General features: G+C 37.7%; 1 protein-coding gene across 2 annotated transcripts; it reads right to left on the bottom strand.

Moving 5' to 3' along the window:
- Positions 1 to 214: 214 nt before the first annotated feature.
- On the bottom strand, positions 215 to 25,047 carry akap10 (A kinase (PRKA) anchor protein 10). Of its 2 annotated transcripts, none has more exons than XM_081367002.1 (15): positions 24,635 to 25,047; positions 21,407 to 21,454; positions 19,690 to 19,869; positions 12,525 to 13,097; positions 9,818 to 9,916; positions 9,426 to 9,510; positions 7,163 to 7,286; positions 6,580 to 6,716; positions 5,663 to 5,807; positions 5,379 to 5,549; positions 5,124 to 5,233; positions 4,262 to 4,344; positions 3,963 to 4,015; positions 3,757 to 3,852; positions 215 to 1,354 (listed from the first exon to the last, which is right to left on the bottom strand). In XM_081367002.1, exons 1-15 carry the CDS (start codon positions 24,654 to 24,656, stop codon positions 1,349 to 1,351), a joined length of 1,932 nt encoding a protein of 643 aa, XP_081223128.1. In that variant the 5' UTR covers positions 24,657 to 25,047; the 3' UTR covers positions 215 to 1,348. The 2 variants fall into 2 exon arrangements, with proteins under 2 accessions (XP_081223128.1, XP_081223129.1); XM_081367003.1 differs by having other exon boundaries at positions 4,262 to 4,341.
- Positions 25,048 to 26,793: the final 1,746 nt, after the last annotated feature.

Below are 26,793 nucleotides of genomic sequence, written 5' to 3'. Positions count from 1 at the left end.
CCGCCTACACAACTTAAATTCTGCTAAAGCATTAAATGCATGCTTTTTATTTATCTAAAATTTTGACTTTGGTGTAACTTTATTTTCTCTTAATTCATTTTTAACCGAGTTATGCTCAATACTTGGGCTCAAATCCAATTTCACAGTGCATATCGGTATATCCACCTGCATACACAGGTAAAGACAAAAACAAAAGACAAACACTGTGTCAAGGGACGTTTCAACATTATATGTATTTAAATCAAACACATTTAAATATATTATAGATTAAGTACACATATATGTCAGAAAACATATTAGTGGTACATAGTACCAAAAGTCTTTTGCCTGTTTCTCGTCCACATCTCAATGAGGTCCAAAGCAATAACTTCATGTCCAAGTACGCATTTCAAATTGAGATTTGCTTAGACAGAGTTTTGACATATCATAAAAAAAAAAAGACAATCACCATAAAAAGAGCTAACATTAATATATGGCGGGAAACCAGGAATCCACATTTATATAGAACGGGGATAAACATTGCAGTTCAGTTTGCGTATCTCTACAGTCTAGAATCAGGTAGAAGGAGTTCTGCAGTCAGGGAACATTCTCCTGTTCCCATTCCAGTTTCAAATGTAACATAAGTCACTTCAGCTCCATGAGAGCGGGACAGAACAGTCTCAGACACTGATTGACTTACATCCACTATGACATACCATAAAACTGTTCATAGCCACCTTGGGTATATCTGCATTTTTGTTTTTCTCTTTACTTGTACTAAAAAAGGACCTAAGCACTTAACAGCCACTCTTTAAAAAGGTGAATGAAAAAGAAAGATAAAAGAGAAGTATGAGATAAGAACTAAGATGAGGAAGGAAAAATCTTAGTAAACTAGTCTCCGCCACTTCGTAGACCAGTTCCTGTTCAGATTCCCGTGTGCTTCATGTTGGTCGACATGGTAAAAGCTAAACGCAACAGCGACTCAGGTGGTTTTTGAAGTTCCACAGCTTGTGTCAATGTTCATTCAGTCTTGTTCTGTTTGTCTGCTGTGCGACAGCTCGCGCTTGTTTGTTGACTGGTTTATTTACTTCCGTACTTTAACTCATTTCGCACATCTTTAAATAATAAACACAAATCCTTCTGAGTGCTAGAAATGATGGGGTGGATCATACAGAAATCTTATTTTGGCTTATTATTAGTGTGCATATCTAAACACTCAGGCTCTCACACACAAACACATGCAGGAAGTCACGGAATGCCTCTTTCGGTCCTCAATGATATGTTAACGCAGTTCAGCTCTGTGTTGGTCTTCAGGTTGTTTGGGCGTCAGGAGGGATGGAACGAGCTGCTTCCACACTGAACCAGAGGCTCATAGCTGATGAAAACAGAACAGATCAGATATTTCAGACAGAAATTTTGAATCACAAAGAAGTACACCTGCGATTCTAAAAGAAGCCTAAATTAGCTAGCCTGGGAAAACTCAGACAACTTTGCTCTGCAAGTAGTCTGGCAAAGAGCTCATTCAAGCCCATTTCTAATCCGTCGAAATCGCGGCACCAATCAGAAACGTTGGGGCGGGCTTTACACAATGACGATCGCTCTGATTGGTTTTAGGTCTATCCAATTGCGCCCAGAGGCATTTGAGCGACGTCCATTGGTGAAGCGCACCAAATTTTAAATGCATTATTATATTCAAATTGTAAACACATGAGGACAGTCTCCATGAAAGTCCCACTGGCAGATGAACGTGCTACTACATTTCTCTCCGAAACGGTAGGAAATTAAATTACATGTAAAAGAGGATTTTAACTGTGACAAGATGATTGGGCCGTTGGTGACGCCCCTTTGGAAATGAGTTATTAATAATGAAGCTTAGTTACTACTGAGAATGGTCTGGTTTTAACTAGGCTATAAATTAGCTATGAATACACAACAACCATGCAAAGGCAAAGTTCACCAAGTAATGAAAATTCCTACCACCTTTCACATACCCTGACATAGTCAATTACCTGGTTTATGGTATCAGTGCAAGAGTTCAGAAGCTTTAAGTCATTAGAAGCTTATGAACAAGTCTGCTGCGACTGGGTGCAAACCCACAAACCTGTAAAAGTCGGGAGCTCAGTCATACTTGAGGTTTCACGCATCACTCATAAGTGGAAATAAATCTGATACGTGCATTTGCACCTGCCGTGTAAGCGGACAGAACGTACATTCTGTCAATGCGAGTCGTACGTCATTGAAAAAAGTGACTTGAAACATTTTGTGGTACAGATATATCTATACCAAATTAAACAACTCTAGTTGACTAGCAGAGTATTAATTTCTCTTATTCTCTTTCTCTTAAGATCTGGAACTGAAATGTGTAGCTTTTGCAATCATGCTGAGCTCGCTGTCGCTGCTGTCAGTTTATTGTCAAGCAGTTTCTCTAAATGCCGTTGATATTTAGTCTCTCCCGATAGAGCCCCTTTCCTTTCGCTTCCTCCTTCTCCATTTATTCCCAAGAAAGTGTGCCGTATTGCAAAACGCAAACAAATATCAAGCTGCTCTCTCTCTCTCTCTGCCGCTATTTCTCTTGGTCTCACTGTTGAAGTAACCATGGCAACGGATAGTGTATCCTGCCAAGATGGCGGCGGATGAGCCGTCTATTATACAGCACTGTTATTGATTATGGTTGCGACTGACCTATCAGAATCAAGTATTCCACAGAGCTGTGTAATGTGTCATTTGGCATCGCTGATGTAAAATTTTCTGTGACATTTCTTGACTCACTATATTTTGTCTTTTTTTTGTTGTTGTTTTTTAGATTGACAGCACCTGTCTCAACCCAACTTCACTGTATGTAAAATGATGCACCAAAATAAAATAAAAATCTAAACCGAAGACGAATATTCAGTTTTAAATTTAGTTTTGGAGGACCAAAATCATTAACCAAAAGTGAAGTTTAATTAGCACTTCTCTGATAATGCATTTTGACTGTTGCAGTGTCACACAACACAGATCAATAACATGTAAACATGTCAGAAGTGTGGATGCACTTCACCATTACCAAACATGTATATATGTAAAATATAAAAATATTGAGAGGTAACCTGTCGCTGAAAACCTCTACAATGACTAGTTTAATTTATAACCCAAAATTACAAACTGAAACTTTTGGTTGTTGGGTAAATTAAAACTCACGTTTTTGGTAAAAAAAAAACCCATCAGTACCAGCTGTACCATACAAATAAATAGTTAGATTAAAAAATTAGATTATGTCTCTCACAGTGGACGTGCAACTACGATGACAATTTCAGACCCCTCCATGATTTCTAAGTGGGAGAACTTGCAAAATATATATGTATGTATGTATGTATGTATGTATGTATGTATGTATGTATGTATGTATGTATGTATGTATGTATGTATGTATGTATGTATGTATGTATGTATGTATGTATGTATGTATGTATGTATGTATGTATGTATGTATGTATGTATGTATGTATGTATGTATGTATATATATATATATATATATATATATATATATATATATATATATATATATATATACACATACATACACACACATATATACATATATACACATACATATATATTTTGGTGCATCAATATGCAAATGAGGAGCATAAAGATTGAGAAATCACGTTTGTTTTCCAAAGAATGTAGTAAGTCTTGGTTTGTAACGACGTGAATTAAATGACAGAATTTTAATTTTTGGGTCAACTATCCCATAAGTTCAAGCATGAATGCAAAGACAAAATAAAATTATGTACTTTTGTGGACTTTACGTCAGGGCTTTCATGGTGTCCCTGCTGCATGACATCATTTACGATCATCTTTGCAATCTTCCATGCCATCTCTTCTTGTGCCTGAAACCAAAAACAAAGTCAGTATATCATGAAGCATAACAAGCATAAATCAATTACCACTGATTAAAAAGATGGCACATGTAATAGGAATGCAATAAGCAGGTGCACACCTCGTCTGAGTTTCCTTGCACCCATTTCTTCATTGCTTGAGAAAACATGGAACCTGTCAGAAAGGAAACAGTGAGAGTGAGTGAGTGAGCTGGACAGAGCAGTGAATCCTGCTTTCCACCGCTCTTCACCACAATCACCCCACATCACCGACTACTTATAGCCATGGCAACACTCTCCACACAAGAGCACTTCAGCATGTCATAACTAAGAGCCAACTCACAATACACAACATGTGCAATTGTGTTTAAGTGAGAGAGAGAGGAGACAAATCAAATGTGTGTGTGTTTGTGTGTCCTACCCTTGGACTTCTTCACATCTGGTTCTGGCTCGGCCTCTCTGATGAACTGGCCCAGCTCATTCACCTTTCCAAAGGTCATTCTTCTGAGATGAAAGCGAGACACAATGAATCTGGATCTGAATGTTTTGTGTATATTACCAGGCCTCAACAATAAGGATCTTTTTTCTGCTGGCTCAATCGGACCACGAAAAAAATGGTACATTTTATTTTTAGCTAACATTTTATGTTTACATATTTTTTTTTTTCCCATCTACGTCAGCCTGAAATTATTTTATTTTTGTTATTAAAAATAAGAGCAAAGAAGCAAATAATTCAAACAATAGGAATTAACAACAGAACAAAGAAACAAATTAAACTACGATGTACAGTAGGTTACATGTAAGAAATACTGCAGAAATTGAAAAATCAAATGTAAAAATAAAACACTGCATAGTCTTCTCTATACATATTAAATATAAACCGATTCTTTTTAAAGACACAAAGGTTATTCAGAGCATTGAGTGATGTTCTGTCTTGTTTGATTAACATTTACTGAAACAGACGGAAGGTATATTTGTCTACTGTCACTTTAAGTCTGAATGCATGGACCAAATGTACGTTTTTGGACTTGTCAACTGTTAACATTCACGTACGACATAACTGACTGTGTTTATGAGAATACTCCACACGATGGACATTTTTACATAATTGTGTGTGTGTATTTGACCATTTAAGTGCAATAAGCCACAAAAGAGAACTGAATTCGGGATCGCATGCTATTCACGGCTTCTCTAACGATAAACACTTTATACCCTAGCCGCATTATATATCCTCATACCGCCCAGCGCTAAAGGAAGTATGGGGGTTTCAAACCCAGACTCACCCAGCATACGGTCTCTGGTAGAGAGACTCAGGGTCCAGACTGGCGATGTCCACCGTTATCGCCTCATCGAAGTTCTTCAGGATCTTGATTGCTGCTTTTTTAGTACCTTGCTGCAACCAGAAGTGAAAACATTTTGGGATATCAGGACAAAGTTACTCATACTTGCAGCCATATTCCTGAAGAATCATTGTATTGTTATAAATTTAAAAAAAGAGCCATATGGCCTTTTGTGCCGCCATCGAACCAGTGAATCACCTGGGCTTGTGACCCTTCCGTGACGCCTGAGTTGCGGTCGACTTCCTGGGTCCAGCCCTGGTTCAGAGTGTTGGCATTTCCTCCAATGTACTCGTCCACCCGTACAGAGTTAATAAGGTCACTCAAATACTTGTAGTAAAGGTTGCTTGACAGGAAGCCTGGCATGTAAACCTGAGGTTGAGAAAACAAGAAAACTTCAGTAGGAATTTTCTTCGCAACACAAACCTACCATCTTTATCATCCCTTGCACACATTTACATAAAAGTGTTGGTGACGTAACCCACCTTCTCCATGGTGGTCCAGGCCTGTCTTAGTGGAGTGTTGAAGCAGTCTGGGAGAGGTCCGCCTTCTCGACAGATATTGGATTCGATCTCCATCCGTACTGAGTCACCAAAACCCAATGGATTTGTGGCTTGGAGTGAAAAATACCTAAGGAGAGCATATGAACTGTCATGTCATCTGTCTACCTAACTATACCTAACCTAGAGTAATCGTTATGCTGTCGAGCATCAAACCAGCATATCAGAATGATTTCTGAAGGATCGTGTGACACTGAAGACTGGATTAATGATGCTGAAAATTCAGCTTTGCATCACAGGAAAAAATTACATTTAGAAAAATTATATTAAAATAAAAAACAGTTATATTAAATTGTAATAATATTTCACAATATTACTGTTTTTATTGTATTTTTGATCACAACAATGTAGTCCTGGTGAGCAGAAGAGACTTCTTTAAAAAAAAAAAAAAGTTAAAAAAATATTACCAACACAAACATTTGAATGGTAGTGGTAAAAAATAAAAATAAAAAATAAAAACACGCAGGACAGCGTGGAACAGACCAGAACAAAATGAGGGGGTAATTTTCATGCATTATAGTTTAGACATTGAGAATACTTTAAATTTTGTATTTATCTCCAACAAGTTTAAAAACAAGTTTTACTTTTTAAGTGGAATTGAAATGCTCTTTTTCAAAATCAATGAAAGAAAACAAAATGGCTAAAACCTAAATTTTGAGAAGTTGTCCAAATTCATCCTAACTATCGTACCACCAATTAAAAAAAAAAAAAAAAGGTTAAAAAAAATCGTACAAAATAATTTGATAGATATCGTACAGATAATTTGATGACTAGTCGGTTAGTTGACCATCCTGATCCATCTCTAGTACTAGACAGAAATAATGTGCCAAAATAGGACATACTTGTCATAAAGGATCATGGCATCATTCTGGGCTTCCTGTCCGTCATACTGGCCTTTCTTGGCAGCCAACTGATCTTGAAAGTTTTCTGCAGCCAGCCAGAACTGCAGCACATTCATTGCATCCTCCTTCTCCATGTACTATTTTGACACACAAACGCGCACACACTTTGAATTAGGTTTCAATCCCACTTTATAATCCCTTGGCACTTTAAATGTACTTGGATCAGAAATCCATCAAGTTTTACGCACACTTGCACTTTTGGGGAATTCTGCCTTTTTGAAACAGGTTTTGAGCAGATTGTCGAGCTCAGCATATTTCCTGTGCTTATACAGCTCTATGCATAAATTCAACTTGAAAGTGTGTTCTAACAGGACACCTAACATCTGGACTCATGAAACACTTAAATCCAATTTTAAAGCACATTTAAAAGTACAGCACATTATATATAATTCAACATCTATATATATATATAAAATGCATATATAAATGAAAAACAGGAATATTGGGGTTTTTAAGTGTAAAATTCCTTTAAACATGCTCAGAGGTAGATGCCTGTTGGTCAGTCATGAATAAGCATCCTCACCTCAGAGAAGTAGAAGAGGGCTGACTCGCAGAAAAGGATGTCCGCCAGGAACACAGAGCCACTGGTCAGCACCTCGATCTGGTACTTACAGAAATAATGGCTGCGCAAGAACTCGCTAAAGTGCCTGTGAAACAGATGCCAGAACATGTCCATGTAAATACTGAAAGAAAAGCGACTGCATAAATACATTTCAAAGAAATAGAGAGCAAAGAGAGTCACATCATTCATTAAGATAAGGCCTGTCAATTTAATATGTCAATTTTGTATGATTAATTATAAAACAGTAACAAAAAAAAAAAATGGAATACATTAACATAAAAAATTAAGGCAAAATAACAATTCATACCCCCCGTCCTGTAAATAAATTTCATTAGAAGCAATTAAAGTAGCACCTCCATGGAGGCAGCACAGCCCCAGATCTACACCTAGCAAAAGCAGTTTGTGTTCAAAAACAGCTAGGAGGAGAACAAAGGATTGGAGCAAAATATATTTCAATCATCACAAATCTCTGAATAGTTTTAGCATGCTAATGGATATGACAATGTTAAAGGTAGGGTAGGCAATTTCGGAGAGGCTAGCAATAGCAAGCTAGCTTTACAAGCATGAAATCCCACCCTCCCTTCAGAGAGTTTCCAAAGCTACGCTAGAGTTCTCAACGGGCCTGAAAATTACAACCCGACCCGACCCGACCCGGCCCGGCCCGTGGCTTTTAAAGCCCGGACCCAATGTAACCCGACACATCACAATACATTTTTTTTTTCTCTCATACACGTATTATCATGACCAGCAGACGGGAATTCAAATCAACCTTTAATGTTCACGCCTTTTAACAATACAAACAATACAAACAACTTTCCAGACCTCTGATTTTTCCACTCCTGTAGTAGCGACGGTGAATTCACCTGCGGCAAGTTTACTTTTCACCAACTCCATCTTCTTCTCCAGGCTAAAGGCGTGCACGCAGCGGCGTCACGGCGTCCGAACCCGGCCCGAACTCGCGGGTCCCGTCGGGCCGACCCGACCCGTTGAGAACTCTAAGCTACGCCTTCTTCAAAACACAAGAACGCACACGGCAGAGTCTGCAAAGCCTCGATTCGGCATTATATTACCTCATGTCTTAAGCACATATTACAATAATAATGAATGTAAACACCTTAGCTCTAACTTGTACCATCTGACTGCTGCAGATTAATTTCGTGTGCTGCCATAGAAATGCAGCAGCTCCAAGTACGGGTTGCCATCTTCTAATTACGGCATGATGTGAACACAGCATAAGCTTGTTGTTTTGGTTCAGGAGGAACTGTAAAAGGCGGTTGCTGTTTGTTTGTGAATAAAGCTTCAACACCGGACGTTTCCAAACAGCACAGCAGTAATGACCCGTGTTTCCCCTACAATGTATTCAGCAGCGGCGTAGCAAAATATTCACATGATCAGTAGGCCTAATATCACGACATTCACTTACACACCTAAAAACACTGAAACATGGCGACCGGCGGCGCTACTAATGTGGTGGCTCTGAATCCACTTGTTGACAAGAAAGGAGGAAAGAGCCACATATGGAAATATTTTCGATTAGGCTAATGTCAGCATTAATGGCCCCCCCACAATAGCATTCAATTACCAAAGAGCCTTAGAGATCTATGAAAAGCCCAGAAAAAAGAAATAATCATGAAAAAGCATGAATAATCCTGTCTAAAATTATAAAATGAAAATTATAAAATGAAGGTCCATTTCTATCCACAAAACTTGCCAGAAGTCATGGTTAAAGGGGTTATTTAAAAAAAATTCCTTCCAGAGGTGCGTGCAGAAACAAGCGATAGCATATGTAAGCAGATGCATATGTAAAATAATGCGATCATCAACATTAAACAGCATATAAATCAAAACTGCCTAATGTTAACGAATGTAAACTCGACCCAGGACCCATGAAGCTATATTAAAACTGATTCTGTTGTTTTTTTTAAAGCAGAGTGCCTGTTTTACTTTTGATTTATTGCATGTTCAGATATTCATACAACAAAATATTCTGGGGGAAATGATAAAAAATGCTGGCGCTGGCTGGCAACTTTTTTCAAAAACACTGGCAGGAAAATAGTTAAAAAATACTTAATGCTCATGAACGGCCAAAGACGTCAGTCTGCATGCTTACACAGTCTGCCTCTTGAGAACATTGCATGTAAAGAATAAAAACTGATAAATGTACACTTCTATAGATACAAGAGCAATAACAGTCAAGGACAGAAAACAGAGTGAAATTACTTACTGTTGGTCAATGATGGAGAAAACAACAGATTGTGCAATGACAAAGCAGTTTGGGTCCACCTGTCCGTCCTCTCCACAGATTTTCGCTGGAAAAAGTAAAAAAAAAAATTAAATCTACACCATCTTAACAGAAACCCTTATTAAAATTAAGTCCATTCCAGCTAATCAAGGACAGTGATTTTGAGGAAATGCATAAAAATACACTTAAATTAAAATAAGGTATGTAATGACAAGCATCCAGAGGATGAATCCATAAAACCAGGCACTAATTTACTAATCACACAGTATCTCTTTTAAATATATATTTTTGTTCAAACACAGAAAAAAAACATTGGAGTACTTCTTAAGCAGTCATTAAACACAGAGGTCATTTGTGATGAGGAATTCTCTTACCCACGATGTCGTTGCGTATCTGTTCGGTGATGGGAATAGGCCTAGCAGCATCTGGAGATATGTACTTGGTGAAAATGTTAACAGCATCCCTCTCTATACCTACAAACAAAAAATATGTGGAAATTGAGAAGGGATAGAAAGGAAAAGATAAAAGACATTTCAGAATCAATCTACCTTTATATTCAACATCCCTATTCACAGAACTGTAATAATTCACATTTCAACCATGGCTATTTATCAAAGCCTCATGTGCGCTTTAGTGTCACTATTAATCAAACAAATGTCTAGTGCAGTTAGAGCAAAGGCCTAGGGACAAATCGTACGTCTACACCTTGTTAAACATTAATATCAAACTCAAATACAGGATCTGCACGTTTCATACTGAAGACCGTGTTAGAGACACCAGAAAACTAAATCTTTTACAGAAGTATATGTTCATGTATCACTGTAAAAAATTATTTTCATGATTTGTTATCACAACTTTTTATCTTTTGCCAAATCAACTTAGATAATGAATGTGGTTCAGATAACATAATATTTTGAGTGTATGTTAATTAAACCAATCTCCATTGTATTAACTCAAATTTTTTATTTCAACGTACTAAAAATTAAGGCAACCAGGTATTAACTTACTTTTTACGTTAAACCAACAATATCTTTTTACAGTGATATATATATATATATATATATATATATATATAAATATACAAGTTTACATCTACACATATATGCGCACACACATACATACATATTAAGATTTAAGGTTGCCGATCGGCCATGAAAAGTAAGATTCTGTGTTTAAAGGCCATGTTGAAAGTGTTTGGGTTTAATGGTTGTCTGTCTGATGACAAAACTCATCAGAGCATGTTTAAATGTTGAAGCTCTTTTCATAAAATCCATATGAGCCGTTCAGAAAATCCAGATCCAGCCTTATAAAATGTAATGAAGTGGACAAAGACGTGTTCCCTTTTAAGACACTGAATACTCTCGATGCAGAAGCCACGGGCTGATAGGATCTGACTCCCCTTCTAAGCTGATTTGATGTCTTTCGGCTCAACTGACTTTTTCCATTCACCGATTTTACAGCTTGGAGTTTCTTTGTATTAGCCATAAATGAATACTCAGCTCCTGACTTCTGTTCATTGTAGTCCACTGCCAAGATGCTAAATGGGATCATTTACCAAGCCTGCTCAATAAAACCAATGCCGCATGGATATTAAAAGTCATCGTCTGATACGAAAGGAATATGTTGTAATGGTAAAAAGCCACTAACCATGAAAAACTCATTGTAGTTAAGCACATGCTCTGGAATGCTCAGTTTAAACGAAAGTTTAGGGTGCAGTTTTTGCATAATTACTAATGAATACTGCAAACCCTGCAGTTTTAATTTTTTCTTTTTTTTTCTTTTATTTACTAATGAGGTAATTTAGATCCTCTACTGATCAAACATCAAATTTGCAGGTCAGAGTTCAAAAACACACACAAAAGAAATTTTGGTACTGATATATCAGGCATGCGGCATGCCTCTACTGTTTCTAAAGCATAACAATGACATTTAGGCTAAACATCATGTGTTAACATGAAGCTAAAAATCTACTTGCTTGTGATAAAAATCTACTTGCTTGTGATAAAAATCTACTTGCTTGGGCAGAGTTTTATCTTTTAACTAGTTTCACACTAAGTTTTGCTTTTGTGTCCATGTCAGGATACCAGGAAGGGATGTGACATAACTACCTGGAAAGGAATTATGATAATAAAAAATATCCAGAGGTTCACCTAAAGGACCATTTAGACAATATGCATCTCCAGTAATAAACATTTAAAAGTGCTTTAACAAAAATACAAGCTTCAGATTACTGCTTCACATTGCAAATGCAATATTGCAAAAACAAAATTGAGGGAAGGGTTTGATTACTGTATGTGGTAATTAATAGCATACCACAGAACATTCTACTCCAACACCGATAACTATAAAGATAACTATAACTATATTAGGCGTCCACACACCAATGCACAGTATTGTTCTGTTTATTCTAAGCACATGCTACAGTTTTGACTGCTGTTTTAAAGTCGACATGAAATCAAAATGGACCCTATTTACTTTGTTAGTGCATATTACTAATCTTGTGGTGAACAATTAATCCGTGCAAGTTAATACACAGAAAAAAATTGTTAGCCATGGTAATCTTTAATCAAAATCTGAAAAGTTACTTCGGTCTGGAATGGCGTTCCCTTTCTGATGACGTCAGCTTGACGGCTTGGGTTGAAAACGCTTAACCACTCCCCTGAAACCGTTAGTCTGCTATGAGCGAGACATGGAGAGGAGGAGCGCTAGAGTAAAACCCTGCCCTCTGTTTAATATTCCATTTCACTTGGAAATACGTCACAACACTGGAGAAAAGTCGTTTGAAACTGCCAGTTCATGCGGACTTAAAATGCTCGAGCTCTTTTATCGTTCATGAGCTGGGGAAAAAAAACGTTCTGAGAGTGATTCCAATGATATAGTTTGTCTGTGTCATTATCGTTACAGTTGTGGTGTGGACTCTGCTATTATTTTATATTTAGAACTATTTTTAGAATCTTTAGTCATCAGTTATAGTTATCGTCTATAGCTGGAGGGATTCAGTGTAGGAATGATGTCGAAACAAACAGCTAAAACACTAGAAATACAATAAGATTACATTGTAATTGTTACATCGGTACTCACTTTTCATAAGTTTCTCAGAAAGCTCACGGAGGCCACCAGGAGACTGGCCTTTAACTGGAGTGCCTGTCCTGGAGGAGGGCTGTCTGGTGGGCGTTTCTGATCTTACGGTGGGCTGCAGGTGGGGTGTGCCAGGCCGGGCCGCCCCCTCTGAGCTAACAGAGTTCCGGTTGCCAATCAGAGCCCCGGTATAAGAGTTAGTGTCCTGAGGGCTGGGGGTGTGAGGTCTGGAGGATGTCCGTGAGGAGAAGGGGTCCTCTTCATCTCCCTCGTCCAGAGCTGAGGGCCTGCTGGGGTCGCCTGGGGATTCTGGGGAGTCGGGAGATCCCAGAGCAGTCGCCGGCTCGGCCAAGGTGCTTTGTTTGACTGAGTTGAGGCTGTGTGCTCTGACCCTCGACCAGCTAGTGGACCGAAAGCTCTCAGCCTCAAGCCAGAAGCGGACCAGGTGATCAGCTGAGCGAGTCTCCATAAACTGTATGAAGTATGGCATGGCCACATTATCTCGCAGGATCTGGTCTACGGTTTTAGAAAGCCGAGAGCGAGTCTCTTGAAGATGGTAATTGACACTGGAACGACCTGAAAAGCAAAAACACTTTTTAAACCCCAGTGCTACAAACCATGTTTCTTAAATCGAGAGATAACATACATAAAGGGGCTATATGTAAGAATTTTAATGAAAGCCTGTAGACTGATTTTTATGTGAAGGATTGGGGTCGTAAGTGGGGTGACCACCTGTTTATTGTTCTGTTGCAGGACAGTAGATGTCATTAATTTCTTATTAATTATTTCTTTCACAGCTTTGTTAATTGTGACCGGCTTTGTGACTGGCACTCAATTTGCGCAGGTTCGAGTCATACAATGTAGCCCATTTACTCTACAAAACTTTTTTAGTCTGCTAAATATATTAAACTGAGCAACAGGCTAGTAGGTAAAACTTACATTTTAGACTTTCCTTAAAGGGGTCATCAGATGCAAAATTCACTTTTATATGGTGAGTGTCTTTGCAGTGTGGACACAATCACCATACAATGAAAAAAATACATTCACTCCTTTTTTAATCTTCAAAAAGCCTAAACACTCCCAATAATCAAGCCGATTGGATTATCTGAGCAATATGATGTCATATTGCTCATGCTCCGCCCACGACCACTGACGGACTGTCCCGTATTAGCATATTTCCGCTCTCAGCCATTTGTATACTGTCTGCCAAGGCAGCACTTTACGTGTCTTGTGTCGACACCCCCCATGGAAGAGAGGGGTGGGGTGAGCAGTTGCTCATCATTTAAAGAGACAACATTAAGAGACTGTGAACAGAGCGGTTTTTGAGGAGGTAAAAAGGGTGGTTTTACATAACCATTGAGGAACTTTAACCAAAGAATATTACAAACTTTACATGAAGACCCAAGAGAATCATACCAACTTGTGGAAAATAGGCATCCGATGACCCCTTTAACGGAGTTTTAACGGATTCAGTGCATCTCGAACTTGTATTTTTTGTTGGATCTGGCAGGTTTGATCAGGATGTTCTTATCCAGTATGTGTCTAGATAAAGTTGTGGCTGGTGTAGCTGTAATTCACGAGTTTCAATGAGGTCCACACTGATTACTTTGCTCCATCCAATCATCAACAGCTGAAAAATAGCTCTCTACGAATGCGCTGATTGGTAATTTTCACGCTCTAGCCAGAACATGACGGCTGCATAAATGAATTTTTAAATGCCAAATCGCATTTTTAGTATTTATTACATTTCTTATTGTAATATTATTATTTCAGGGAAGAAGAAAAAAAGCATAGTTTAAATGTGTGACACGACACAAAGCTCCCAATTTCGTGACTGTTCCGCATTCTAGTCATAAGATCCAGGCTGTAGTTCACTTAACGGCCACCGGTGTTGCTAATAACTAGTGTTTCTGAATTTCACATATAACCCCTTTAAAAATCCAACACGTTCTCACTCTCAACTCGTCACATTATAGCTGTGTCCCAATTCAGAGGCTGTATCCTTCGAAGGCCTCGAAATTTGGACCAGGCGTTGATAAACAGTCTAGCTTACAGAGGATTGTTCTTGTCACCTATAGCAACTGTGACAGCTGCCGTTGACGAGTGTTTGTACTGGACTTTTTTGAAAGTTACATTACAATGCCTGAAAACAAAAACAGGGTTCACAACCTGTCTAAATATGTTTGCCTTGGACCAATTCTGTACATTATAAAGAGTAGAAACTATATAAAATCGCAAGTCAACATTTGAACTGCTTTATATGTTTTTTTTATTTTTACATTTGCATCATTAGATATCTGAGTAAGTTGAAACCCAATACTTGCATTTAAAAGTGTTATCTGGCAAGTTCTCTCAAAAAAGTAAAGGGTAGGCTAGGCCGTGACGGATCCATCACTTGTATCCTTAATTGCCAAGGGTCAAATAACGCATTGAGGCTGCATTTGAAACAGCATTCAAAATAAAATTATTACAAACATCTCGTGTTGCAATCAAAGTCTTCTAAAACCATCCGATATCTTTATATGAAGAAAATGGGGGGATATATGGGGGGATTGCATATCTGTATATATATATATATGTAAGAGTTTGTGTATGTGTAGGCCTGGAGAGTCGCTACGCCTGGCATCATAATCTAGGTGCCTCAGTAATGGCAAATAATGTAATGGCAGTAATGGCAAATAATGGCAAAACTATACCCCCGTCCCCAATATATATATAATTTCATTGTGATGATAAAACTTGCTTGCCCATCACGTCTGTGTATGACGCCGAAAGCAATGGAGAACCCAGCACATTGAAAAATGACGCTAAAGGGGTAGTTACCCTGTGTGTTAAAAAGTAAAACCGAGGAGTCCTGACACAGCTTGAATATGTCACGAGTGAGAATGTGTTGTTAAAAACGAGGGTTTGGACAGGTAATACCATTTGTGCTGTTAGAAATGTGATCAAACTTCAACCTACTTATAAAGTGAAGAGAGGAAAAACTGAACAAAACAAAACAAATAATAACCAATAAATAAATAAATAAAATAAAATAAACATTAATAAAAAATAAATAATCAATATAAAAATAACCAATAACTAACCCAAAAAACACACACAAAATGACCACAACACTAAACAACAAAACAATAAAACCAAAACCCAATAAAAGGAATAAACAAAACACAATAAACAATAACAAAAACAAACAAAACATATAGCAATAAAAACTTGACTAAAAAAATAATATATATATAAGAATAATTAAATTAAGCAATGATTGCCTGTCCAATAGTCCCCAATAGGATCCCAGGGCGATGCATTGATAATAGGACTGTACAATATTGAAAAAAACACTTAGTATTAGATGTTTGTTCAAAAACCCTAAAGTATGAACAACAGTAATGATGCCTACAGCAAACACCTGTAATGCCTCCAACTCAAACCCATGGGATCTCCAGATCACACCCAGCCATCTATTACTTCTTATACAGCAGCGGCACAGGCTTTGTTCCATAAATAAACACATACACAAAACAAATCTTATAATAGAGCAGTGACCTCCTTTGAATGCTTTGAAAAGTCCACACCTTCCTGTTTCAACACCACAGGACACCAGAAGATGGTTGAGATGTGAACTCAGGAATCTACAAAATGATTCCAGTATCAGAACGCAAAGAACGGTACTTGAGCCGGAAAAATACCAGCCCTCTTTGTGTGGGAGAAAACACGTAAAGATTTGACGTTAGAAGCATTGTCTTTACCAAGTCACCTTGCAACACTGGTTTGGCAACCAAAGACTAAAAACGCTACAGTAAAAACCTGACAAACTGATCTAATGGGACATTTTACAGTAAAATACTGCTCCATGTACAGTTTTTGGAGGTGAAAAAGAACATCTTATAAATGTTCTTAAGTCATCTTATAAATTACAGTAAAAAAAAAAAAAACATTTTATGGATTTCATTTAAATAACTGTTTCTGCTTAGTTTTTTCTTGTCAGTTATGTACATTAGGGTTACATTGTATGTGGTTAAATTAATGTTTATTGCATTATTTTAGTGTTGTGTGTTAATACCATAATGGGTTTTGTATTTGCGTGTATGACACTGTGTGCACCTTCTAAATATTAGCATTTACCTCAGTTTGTGGAAAAGCTACTTATGATGATTATTGTTTTTCTCATTACCACCTGTGGTGATCTTAAGGTGGTTGTCAGTATATTGTAGGGCTGACTTCTAATAGTCGAGGATTCGACGATTCGATTCGGAGAGGTCTGATTCGACTATGAACCTCATAGTCGAATACATGGGCATCAGTTTGGTTTGAAATGTGCTGGGGACAGAGACGCATTCGCATTTTCAGAAGGGCTGGGTACCATTTTTATTTTATTTTTTCGCTTTCGCGCAGGTCATGTTTTGAAAGACGATGTCCTGTAGCTTACTAATGTAAATAAATAAAAATGTATTCAAAAATCTGCTTCACATTTTCAGCAGGGCTGCGGAGCGGCTGTGAGTTGACTCCACACGGTTCTCATGTGCGTTAAAAAGCTGACTCCACACGGTTCTCATGTGCTTACGTTGTTTAATGTACCTAAACAACGATTACCAAATTTCCCTCTCATATTGCTCCTCATAACCACTGAAAATGGTCAAAAAAATCGAACCCAGAGTCCAATTATTATGGACGTTATCTGATATTAAGCGTTTCTGCTTCACATTTTCAGCAGGGCAGCGGAGCGGCTGTGAGTTGACTCCACGCGGTTCTCATGGGCGTGAAAAAGCTTTACGTGGTTTAATGTACCTAAACAACCATCACCAAATTTCTCTCTCATATTGCTCCTCATGTTTATGAAATGTTATGATATATGTGTGATATATATGTGTTTTTAGCTCTTTTGTTTGAAATGGAAAAAAATCTAGCTGCTATCTAAAAAAAAAAAAGAAAAAGAAAAAAAGGTTCGACTATCAGTCGACTACGGCAAAATCTAACGAATCAGATTCGACTATGAAAATCCTTAGTCGAAAACAGCCCTAGTATATTGTATAAGTAAAAAACAGAATTTAGTAATTTGGTCTATTAACATTATTTCTGTTAATTAAATATATGGTTTGTTACTGTAAATTTAAGTTCAATCTGCAAAATTAAAAATGTTGCTACACTTTGTTTTTACAACAATTGTTTATATCCATGCTCTGAGATGGCCAAGGACATTTTAAATTCTATTATTTAAAAGTTGATATGAAAACTGCCCTATGTTCAATTACATTTTTTGCTAAACTCAGTTTATTTGAGTGTTATTAAATACATTTAATTAATTTAATTGATTATTAAAATCAACTTTAATTCCATTTTCCAAAAATTAAAATTTTCATGAATTTTGAAAATTAATTAAATTAATTAGAAAGTGTAATATTAATACAATTAAACAAAATATATATCTTTTTTTAAATACATTTTAAAGTCACTTTTGGTTTCGGTTTTCGGCCAAGTGCATCTTGAATTTTCGGTTTCGTTATTCATTTTCGAATATTCATTTCGGTGCAGTTAACGTGGATTAAAAAGAAAAAAGAAAATATTAGCACATACGCATTTAATATTTACAGGTTTAGTCTTTCTCTTCCTGGAAAACAGAGCAAAAATAATGATGAGGTATAATAATAGTATTAACTAGGTGGTTATATAACAGTTGTGACAGGCCTATTGTGAAAAGAAGAACTTGGAGAAACAGATAAACAGACACGGACGTATTCACAGTACCCGTTTAAAGTGGAGGAGTTTGTCTGAACAGGTTTCCACCAATCACAGAGCTATAAAAAGGTTAAGAGATTACGGCACTCCACATAAAATCCATGCAGCCAGTGCGCAGCAAAAGCCATTTCTAACACTCCAGAAAGCGTCACTAAATCCTCCAACTAATGTGAGAATTCCTGTTCCCTCGACCGCTGACACACACCAGATTTCATTTAAAATGCTCAGCACAAATGCGTGTTTCGTTGTCCTGACTGTTTTATGCTTTTGTGTTTGTTAATATAACTTCAAAACTTTAAATAAAATAAAAAATAAAATGCTCAGCACAAAACAGTAAGTCTTAAAACAAATGTTGCTTGCAAGCCTTGTTCAAGTAAAGAAAAGTAGAGCAGCTTTGAGATCAAATGGTTTAGAGTAAGAGCTTTCACACCGGGTAGTTATAGTAACTAGCCACCAGGGCGGATCCCCGAGAACTAAATGTTCACCTAGGGCTATTTCCTGGTTGCATTCGCACCGCCAGAAGGAACTCACCGACAGCGACGTCATTTAAGCGCAACATTCAACAACATGGAATGGATGACGGCGTGATCGGAGCTGTGTTTTTGTTATGTCGGAGATGGCAGACAAAGGCGATAGGTAAATGTTGTTAATATTAGCCTCAGTATGTTCATGTCTTAAATGTGTGCGTTTACACTTTTTTTTTTTTTTTAAAGGCGGGTGCGGTTTCGTATGGCATGCGTTCGACCAATCAACGTACACTTACATCACTAGTAGTTCCTATTGTGCTGGTAATTTAGTTCCCCAAAAGGCGTTCCTAGAACTAAATTCGTTCCCAGTTCCTGCGGTGTGAACACGCCAAAAAGTGGATACTTCTGCCATTACTTTTAGGAACTATCAAAAGATTCCTCTGGCTGGAAAGCCTCTAATGAAAGTTCAGACTCAATCTCTCATTAAATATTGTAACATTAAAGTTACAATATTTGATGAAAAAAATAAAATCATTCAACACAAAAGTTATGGACATTGTCACTCTCCTTAAATTTCACAGTGTCTTCACTGCAAATTTACCAATGCGGTATCTTTTATTATAATAATTTTTTACATATCTCATTTGGTCCATTTGTACAAGTTCATCTTTGTCCATAATGTCCCAAAAATCTGTTTTGACCTCCCTTGCCTGTGCTTAGTGTTGTGGTTAACTGCAAACTTGAATTTAACCGAAGAAGTTTTTTGTTGTTGTTGGTTTTTTATTTATTTTTTATGTGTGTGTAGTTGCGTTTGGTCCTGTCCTGTGATTGTACTGTTTATTTGTCTGTAAAATTGAAAATACTACAATAAATATATCATATTTTTTTTTTAAGTTTTTCTGGACACAGAATCAGCATTTCATTTTGAATCAGTATTGAATGGCACGTATAATTCATGGCTGGTGTACCTAAGTCTCCGAAGTGTACTGCCTCCATGTGGCTAGGCTGTTTTTTGAGGATAGCAGTGCGGCCACGAGCAAACGAGTCCATGTTGGCTGAGATAGCATTGATGGCCACATGACTGGGTCCCGCCGCCTCCAGGATAGCATGATGGTTACGCCCGCTGAGGGAGGGGGAGTGGGGCGACACTGGGGCAGGAGACAAGCACACAGAGAAGGAACATTCATACACAATAGAATTCTGCATTTGACTCCAGTTCCAATCTACAATCCTTCACTGCTAATCTTGGTCAGAAATGCTTACCACACGCTGATAAACCTCTACATGTCCTCCCCTGGCTAGTTATTCATTTAAGTCTATAAAACCTGCAAAGCTTTTGAGTGTTACAACCCTAGAAATTTTATAGAGCGCATAAAGCGGTTATATATAAAAATTCTATAATTTGAATCAAACTGAGTTAGCAGAATTTCTTTACATTTACGTGCAGAATGTTGAGAATGTGATTGTTTAGGACACATTGTTCATTTTTCCAAATAAACTCTACAAATTGTTACACCAACCCTGCTCACTTTCCCTATTTGTTTCTTGTTGAGCGGCCAATGGCTCGCAATAATATTGTTCTATATCACACTTAGCAGAGACTTTTTAAAATCTCGAATCAAAAATTATTTAAGTTTTAGGGACAATTCACACAGAATACGTTTTATGATAAAAAGAAAAGAAAAAGAAAACACCTCAAGGTCTACAGATGGATGATTTTTTTAAAGTTGAACTTTTAACATGAGTGTCAAGTTTTTAGAACGTTATGTCATATAAAATCTGAATTGGGAGGAATAGACTTGCAAGTTTGTACCTCACACTTTTTTCTATGTAATAGAAATAGGATATAAACTCGCAATTTGGACTCACATTTGTAAGTTTATATCTCACAATTCTAAGAAAAAAAATGTACACAATTCCCTGTCATTTTCTTGCACTTCCGAGTTTATATCTTACAATTCTGAGAAATAATGTAGGAATTTGGAAATATATTCACAATTGCGTGAAAAAAAGTTAAAATTGTGAGTTGAAATCTTGCAATTCCGACTATTTCCCGCAACTCCCAAGTTTATAACTTGCAATTACGAGTTATAAAGCCAGAGATACAAGATATAAACTCGCATTTGAGAGAAAAAGGTCAGAATTGTGAGATAAAGAGTAACAATAACCTTTTTTATTCAATGGCAGAAACAAGTTTCCGTTAAACGCAGCTTGCAAGCACAATGCAAAACAGGCCTGAGAAAAGGCCCGCTCACAAGGACGTTAACTATTAAGATAAAGTACTAAAAATCATTCTAAATATAAAAGAATAGCAGAGTCCACACCACAACTAGAATAATAATGGCACCGAGAAACTATCATTGGAATCACTTCTGAACTTTTTTCCATCTGATGAATGATTAAAAAAAAGACAGCCAATCAGAATCCAGAATGATATCATCCGTTGGTGTGGATGCTAATATTGCCTAGTAATTATTATAGTTATCATTTCTTGGTGTGAACTGACCTTTAGTCCCTCACTTTTTTTTTTTTACACTATTATTTCCAGTCTGGGTCACATGCCAAGCAACTGAAACTACCAGTATAACTTGATACAAATTAACCTGGTCTATTGTTCTACATTCTAGCACAGCCCACCATAACATCACAAAAGTTACAACAAAGAAAAAGGACTATCACCCTCACCTTTGCTGGCTTTGGCATCTGCTGGTCTCTCGGGTTCCTTTCCTTTAGCTGTAAGATAAAGAACATAGGAAATATCATTTATAATTGATGGCATCTCTTCTTGTCCTAATGATTATCCAGCACAGCAGCCGTTTGGGAACCAGTCACAGACACCCATTATTTGAAGCAAAAAAAGGCTGTTGCACCAATCCACACATCACTTATTCTTGAGTTTTTCCACTGCATGTTTTCTGGATTATTTGCATGGGGTGAGGCCTTGCTGGAGGTTATCAACAAAACAAAACAAAACCCCAGTGGCAAACAAACAGACTAGCATCATGGAGCGCAAAACGACAAGCATTTCCAACATCCCGATCATTGTTGGCAGGAGTGCAAGCGAAGAGTGAGGATGACTTCATTTCTCTTTACAATGAGCAGCATTTTTATCATAATTCTCTGCTGTGCTCAAAAGATATATTAACTCACATATCTCTGATGGATAGGGATGGGAACCGAGAACCGGTTCTTCTTCAGAACCGGTGCCCAGTGAATCGATTCCTTGGAACCGTTAGTATGCCTGCTTAACGATTCCGCTTATCGGTTCCGCTCGTTCAAATGTGACACGACGTCACACACGTGCTGCGTTGTTTTGGTTCAGAACGTAGCAAACACTATGAGCAAACAAACATGGCATCGAGGCAGAAGCGCTCTGACCGCGTCCTAACTACATGCGACGCGACGGCGCGACACGCGATAAAAAGTATAATTTTCCATGTTAATCAAAGTTTAACCAGCCGCGACACGCGACGATTCTATTTGAAACGGATCCTATTTTACTGCGACGTCGCGCTGGAACAACAATCTCAAAGTGTGGCAATGATAATATCAGGTACTATTTTTGTGCTTTATTTAATGTTAAAAGCGTGTATAAAGTGACTGAATATCATTTAGTGCTCCCAGCTTTGTAGCTGTAAAAACAACAATGGATAAGTCACATCAGATCTTGAAATTAAACAAATGGAAACAAAAACGTTCAAAATGTGAAGAAAACCCGTGTATTATTTGACAAAGATTGTTTTAGTAACTCAATAGCCTAATCCAAATGAGCACTGTTAATATTCCAAAAGACACAAGCTCTTCCTAAACTGTTTTCAGTCTGTGTTTTTAGTTTTTATGGCACATAAATGGCAGTTTTATTTATTTTTTTGTCCGGACCAATGAATGTGAAAATTGTCAATTTCCTAATCCTAAGGCACTCTTCTTGATAATCTTTCAAGGCACACACTAGTGTGCCATGGCATACTGGTTGAGAAACACTGCCCTAGGCTATAGGTCCCTGGACTTTACTTTGAGAAGTAGCTCACCTACTTTTAGGTTTGTTCTGAGGTTGCTACACATAATTTGTGTATACTCTGTGCTGTGTCTTCTGATCAGATATTAAAGCGAGTTAATACAAACAAATTTGTACTTATTCCCTCACCCAATAAGAATCGATAAGAGAATCGATAAGGAATCGGATCGATAAGCAATATCGATAATGGAATCGGAATCGTTAAATTCTTATCAATTCCCATCCCTACTGATGGATAAAGAAAACAGAGTATAATGGCAAAACTGCATAACTGAGGACAAAGAGAAAAGGTTCCTGGTAAATAGGACATGGGCTAAGAGGGCATCCTTCCTTCCCTTGGGGCTCTGACTGTCACAGGATACATGTTTATGCTCTTTGTCATGCGAACAGGGATTCTGGGAAAGATTGTCACTTTATTTAGTGAAGATACAAAACTGCAGATTAATCTTATGGTTTATTATGTATTTACAACTAAAGACAGCAGCAGCATTTCCACTCGTTTTGGCCAATCCTTCTTCAAAGGACAGACGGATGAACAGCTGGTTCACTTGATTCGTTTGATCCGGACCAATAAAAAAAAAAAAATGATTCCAGGTCATTTTAGCAAGCTTTTTAAATTTGTAGCGTTCACACTGGCATTTTAATTTTACCGAACCTAAAGGCATAGGAAGGGATACGTTCACAATCTGATTGGTCGGCTTTTATTATGTCTATTTCGAGAACTTACCAAACATCCAAAACAATGCTGTGTTCTGGGTTAAATGCGCTCGTTATATGTGCGTAGCCTACATATGAGGGTATTTTGACCAGCTGAGAACATGAAGATCTTATAAAATGAGTAAAGGAGTCAAAACAGCATCAGGAAACCCTCCGTCACACACAAATGAAGATCTGCTGCGAGGAGACGCGGTTCTGATGCCTGTGCTGAACTGTGATGGGCAACATCGCGACTACGATGAGACATAAACAGGTTTGTTTTAATCTAACCAAACATGCCAAGTGTCAACACACCCATAGTCAACCAGGGGCCGGGGATGGGGCCCACTAGAGGGCCTCAGCAAATTTAAATATATTAACCCAATCTTAATTAAGAAGCTTAAAAAATAAATATATAGATAGATAGATAGATAGATAGATAGATGTACAACATTAAACTGACAGGTTTTTGAGTTTATTTATTTTTATCAGCTTAAAATGTAGGGCCGTCAAATATTTTCTGGGACAAAGGAGGCCTTTGAGTCATAAAGGTTGAGAACTACTGGACTAAATAGAATAGATACAACATTTCTATTTGACCTTTGACAATCTAGCTTGTTTATGCCATCAGATCAAAGATGTGAATGAAAGATAGGCCTAGCCTATTCCTTGTCAAAAACTTCAAATCAACTGAAATGGGATCAAGCAAGAATCTTTTTTTTTAAATTGTTTTTGCTTCTATTTATGTTTATTCAGGATATGATTCATAAAATTATGCTTGTTTCATTCATATTATGATATTCCAACATGAGGTTTTTCAGGCATGGCTATAGCCTGTCAGACGACTGACACTACACCATATGCGTGTTACTTCGAACATGTACAATCTATGTTTTTTTTGTTTTTTGTTTTTTTTTCAGGAATCAGCGTTATTTCAACTAAAACATGCGACTATAATTAACAAGTTTTCATTTGGTGATCTAAATATCAAAACGTACACTCGAATCGGGAATATCCAATCCCTCGATAGCTGTTTTACACGATGGGCAGAAGATATGCATATGCATAAAAGGGATTATACGGCCAACATAAAGAATAAAAGAATAAAAGAGTTTTGATGTCACATTCATGAGGACGTGAGCTCATCATCGGTCCAGAAAAGCCCAAACTGTCCATCATCATCGAGCGGAGCACTTCCTTACCTTTCCGCCTGAAGAACGACATGATGAATCTGAAGCTGTGAACACTCGCTCAGCTCAGAGACAACATCCCGACAGCTCCCGAGTCCCTTCATTCATAACTTTCTATCGCGCACAGCTTTCGCGTTGCTTTTCCACATCTGCGCTCACTGTCAAACCCGAAAAATTTCCAGTCCCTTCTTAGCTGGCCCGGTCGCCATATTGTCAATAAACGCCTCACTTCCGGAGTGTCTGCGGCACAGCGCTTCTGCTGGAATTATGGGAAAAGACCTGACAAATCAAAAGACTTAATTCCGATACAGGCCACATAAGATTCCTACGGTCTCGTTAAGAGAATACTATGTTACAAAATTAGACATGACTTGCTAGGTGACACTCACAACATTTGTGTCTCTGGCATCACTCAGTTGTTGTAGGAGGGACTTAAATTACCACACATCATCTATTGCAACTAAAAATTGTCTTCGGACATATTAAATTGATATTTTATTCAAAGAACTAATGCCTAGTATGAGGCATACATTTAGTGTATTCAACTACATAATGGTTTGTAGATTTATGTGCCTTGCCGAGTCTGGTTTCTCTCACGGTTATTTTCTCCTATCTGATGGAGTTTTGATCCTTGCCTGCTTTTAACAGTAGACTATGTATAGGGATGGTAGCCTATAGTGTAAACAAATAAAGTCATGATTATATAAAAATTGACTATTCTTATATTTTTAATAAAATATTGGATCATTTATTATAAATGTTTTTTTATTATTATTATTCATGTGCCCTCATAATATTTAATAAAAATAACTTCCCCTCCTGACTTCTCTTCTCTGATGATGTGTTGTACTGGCACGAGGGTGGGACAATCTGTCTGTCACGGACAGATAGCACACGTATGTCTACAAGATGTCTGTTAAAGATAACTTCATCTGGAAAGCATCTGCTGTTCACTAACATCTGATAGATGTCTTTAAGATGTCAATTTTACATACATTCTAAATCATAAAACATCTTAAAGACATTTTCTAAACGTCTAGTTGACATTTGATAGAAAACGTCCTATAAACATATTGTAGATGAGCAAACACTCTAAAAAATACGTCTTCCAGATGTAAATACACACATCAAATGTCGTCTCCGTGATGTACATGTGCTATTAGGGATATCCACCAATAGAAAACCACAACGATTCAATGAACCAATTCATTCATGGTGGACAAAATCAAGTCCCACCATACATTTTTTTATTGTTTGAGAAGTCATTTTACTTGGATATTCATCACAATAAAGAATAAGAATAAAACAGTATCATAACTTTCGTGTCATGCCAACTTTAAAGTTCTCCTGTAGTCAATCATTTTATCCCTTAAAACTCATCTCTGATCACCAAAATGACATATTTAAACGTTTTTCCTTGAAAAAAAATTCTTCATACTCTACACCCTTGCTTCATTTAGTATACGCGGTTCTGTGAATATGCAAATTAGCCCCGCCTCCACTCACTGGAATCTCTGTGTGAAAAGGGCTTCTGAAAGGGCAAGTGTTTTGGGTTGTCCCGGTCAGTAGTGGTGAGAATTTACCAACTGTGTTCCGAGGAGGGACAAACCACAAACCAGCGACTGGGTGTTGGGTGACCAAGGCTCATCGATGAAAGAGGGCAACAAAGGCTATCCCGTCTGGTCTGAGCCAACAGAAGGTCTACTGGGGCACAATTCATACAAAATTTTAATGATTATTATGGGAGGAATGTGTCAGAACATACAGTGCATCGCACTCTGCTGCGTATGGGGCTGCGTAGCCACAGACCAACCGATTAGAGTACCTATGATGACCCCTGTCCACTGTCGAAAGCGCCTACAACGAGCACACAAGCGATAGAACTGGACCTTGGAGCAGTGGAAGAAAGTCACCTGGTCCAATGAGTCCTGTTTTCTTTTACATCACGTGGATGGCCGTGTACATGTGAGCCGTTTACCTGGGGAAGTCATGGACTGTGGGACGACAACAAGCTAGTGAAGGGAGTGTGATGCTCTGGATAATGTTCTGCTGGGAAACCCTGGGTCAAGTCTTTCACGTGGACGTGACTTTGACACATGCCACATACATAAACATTGTTGCCGAGCAAGTACTGTACACCCCTTCATGACAATGGTATTCCCTGGTGGAAG

This window comes from Scardinius erythrophthalmus (genome assembly GCF_964197995.2).
Source record: "Scardinius erythrophthalmus genome assembly, chromosome: 5".
Classification (NCBI taxonomy): Eukaryota; Metazoa; Chordata; class Actinopteri; order Cypriniformes; family Leuciscidae; genus Scardinius; species Scardinius erythrophthalmus.
The sequence above is the reverse complement of the archived record's forward strand: the minus strand, read 5'-3'. Positions and strand labels throughout refer to the sequence as shown.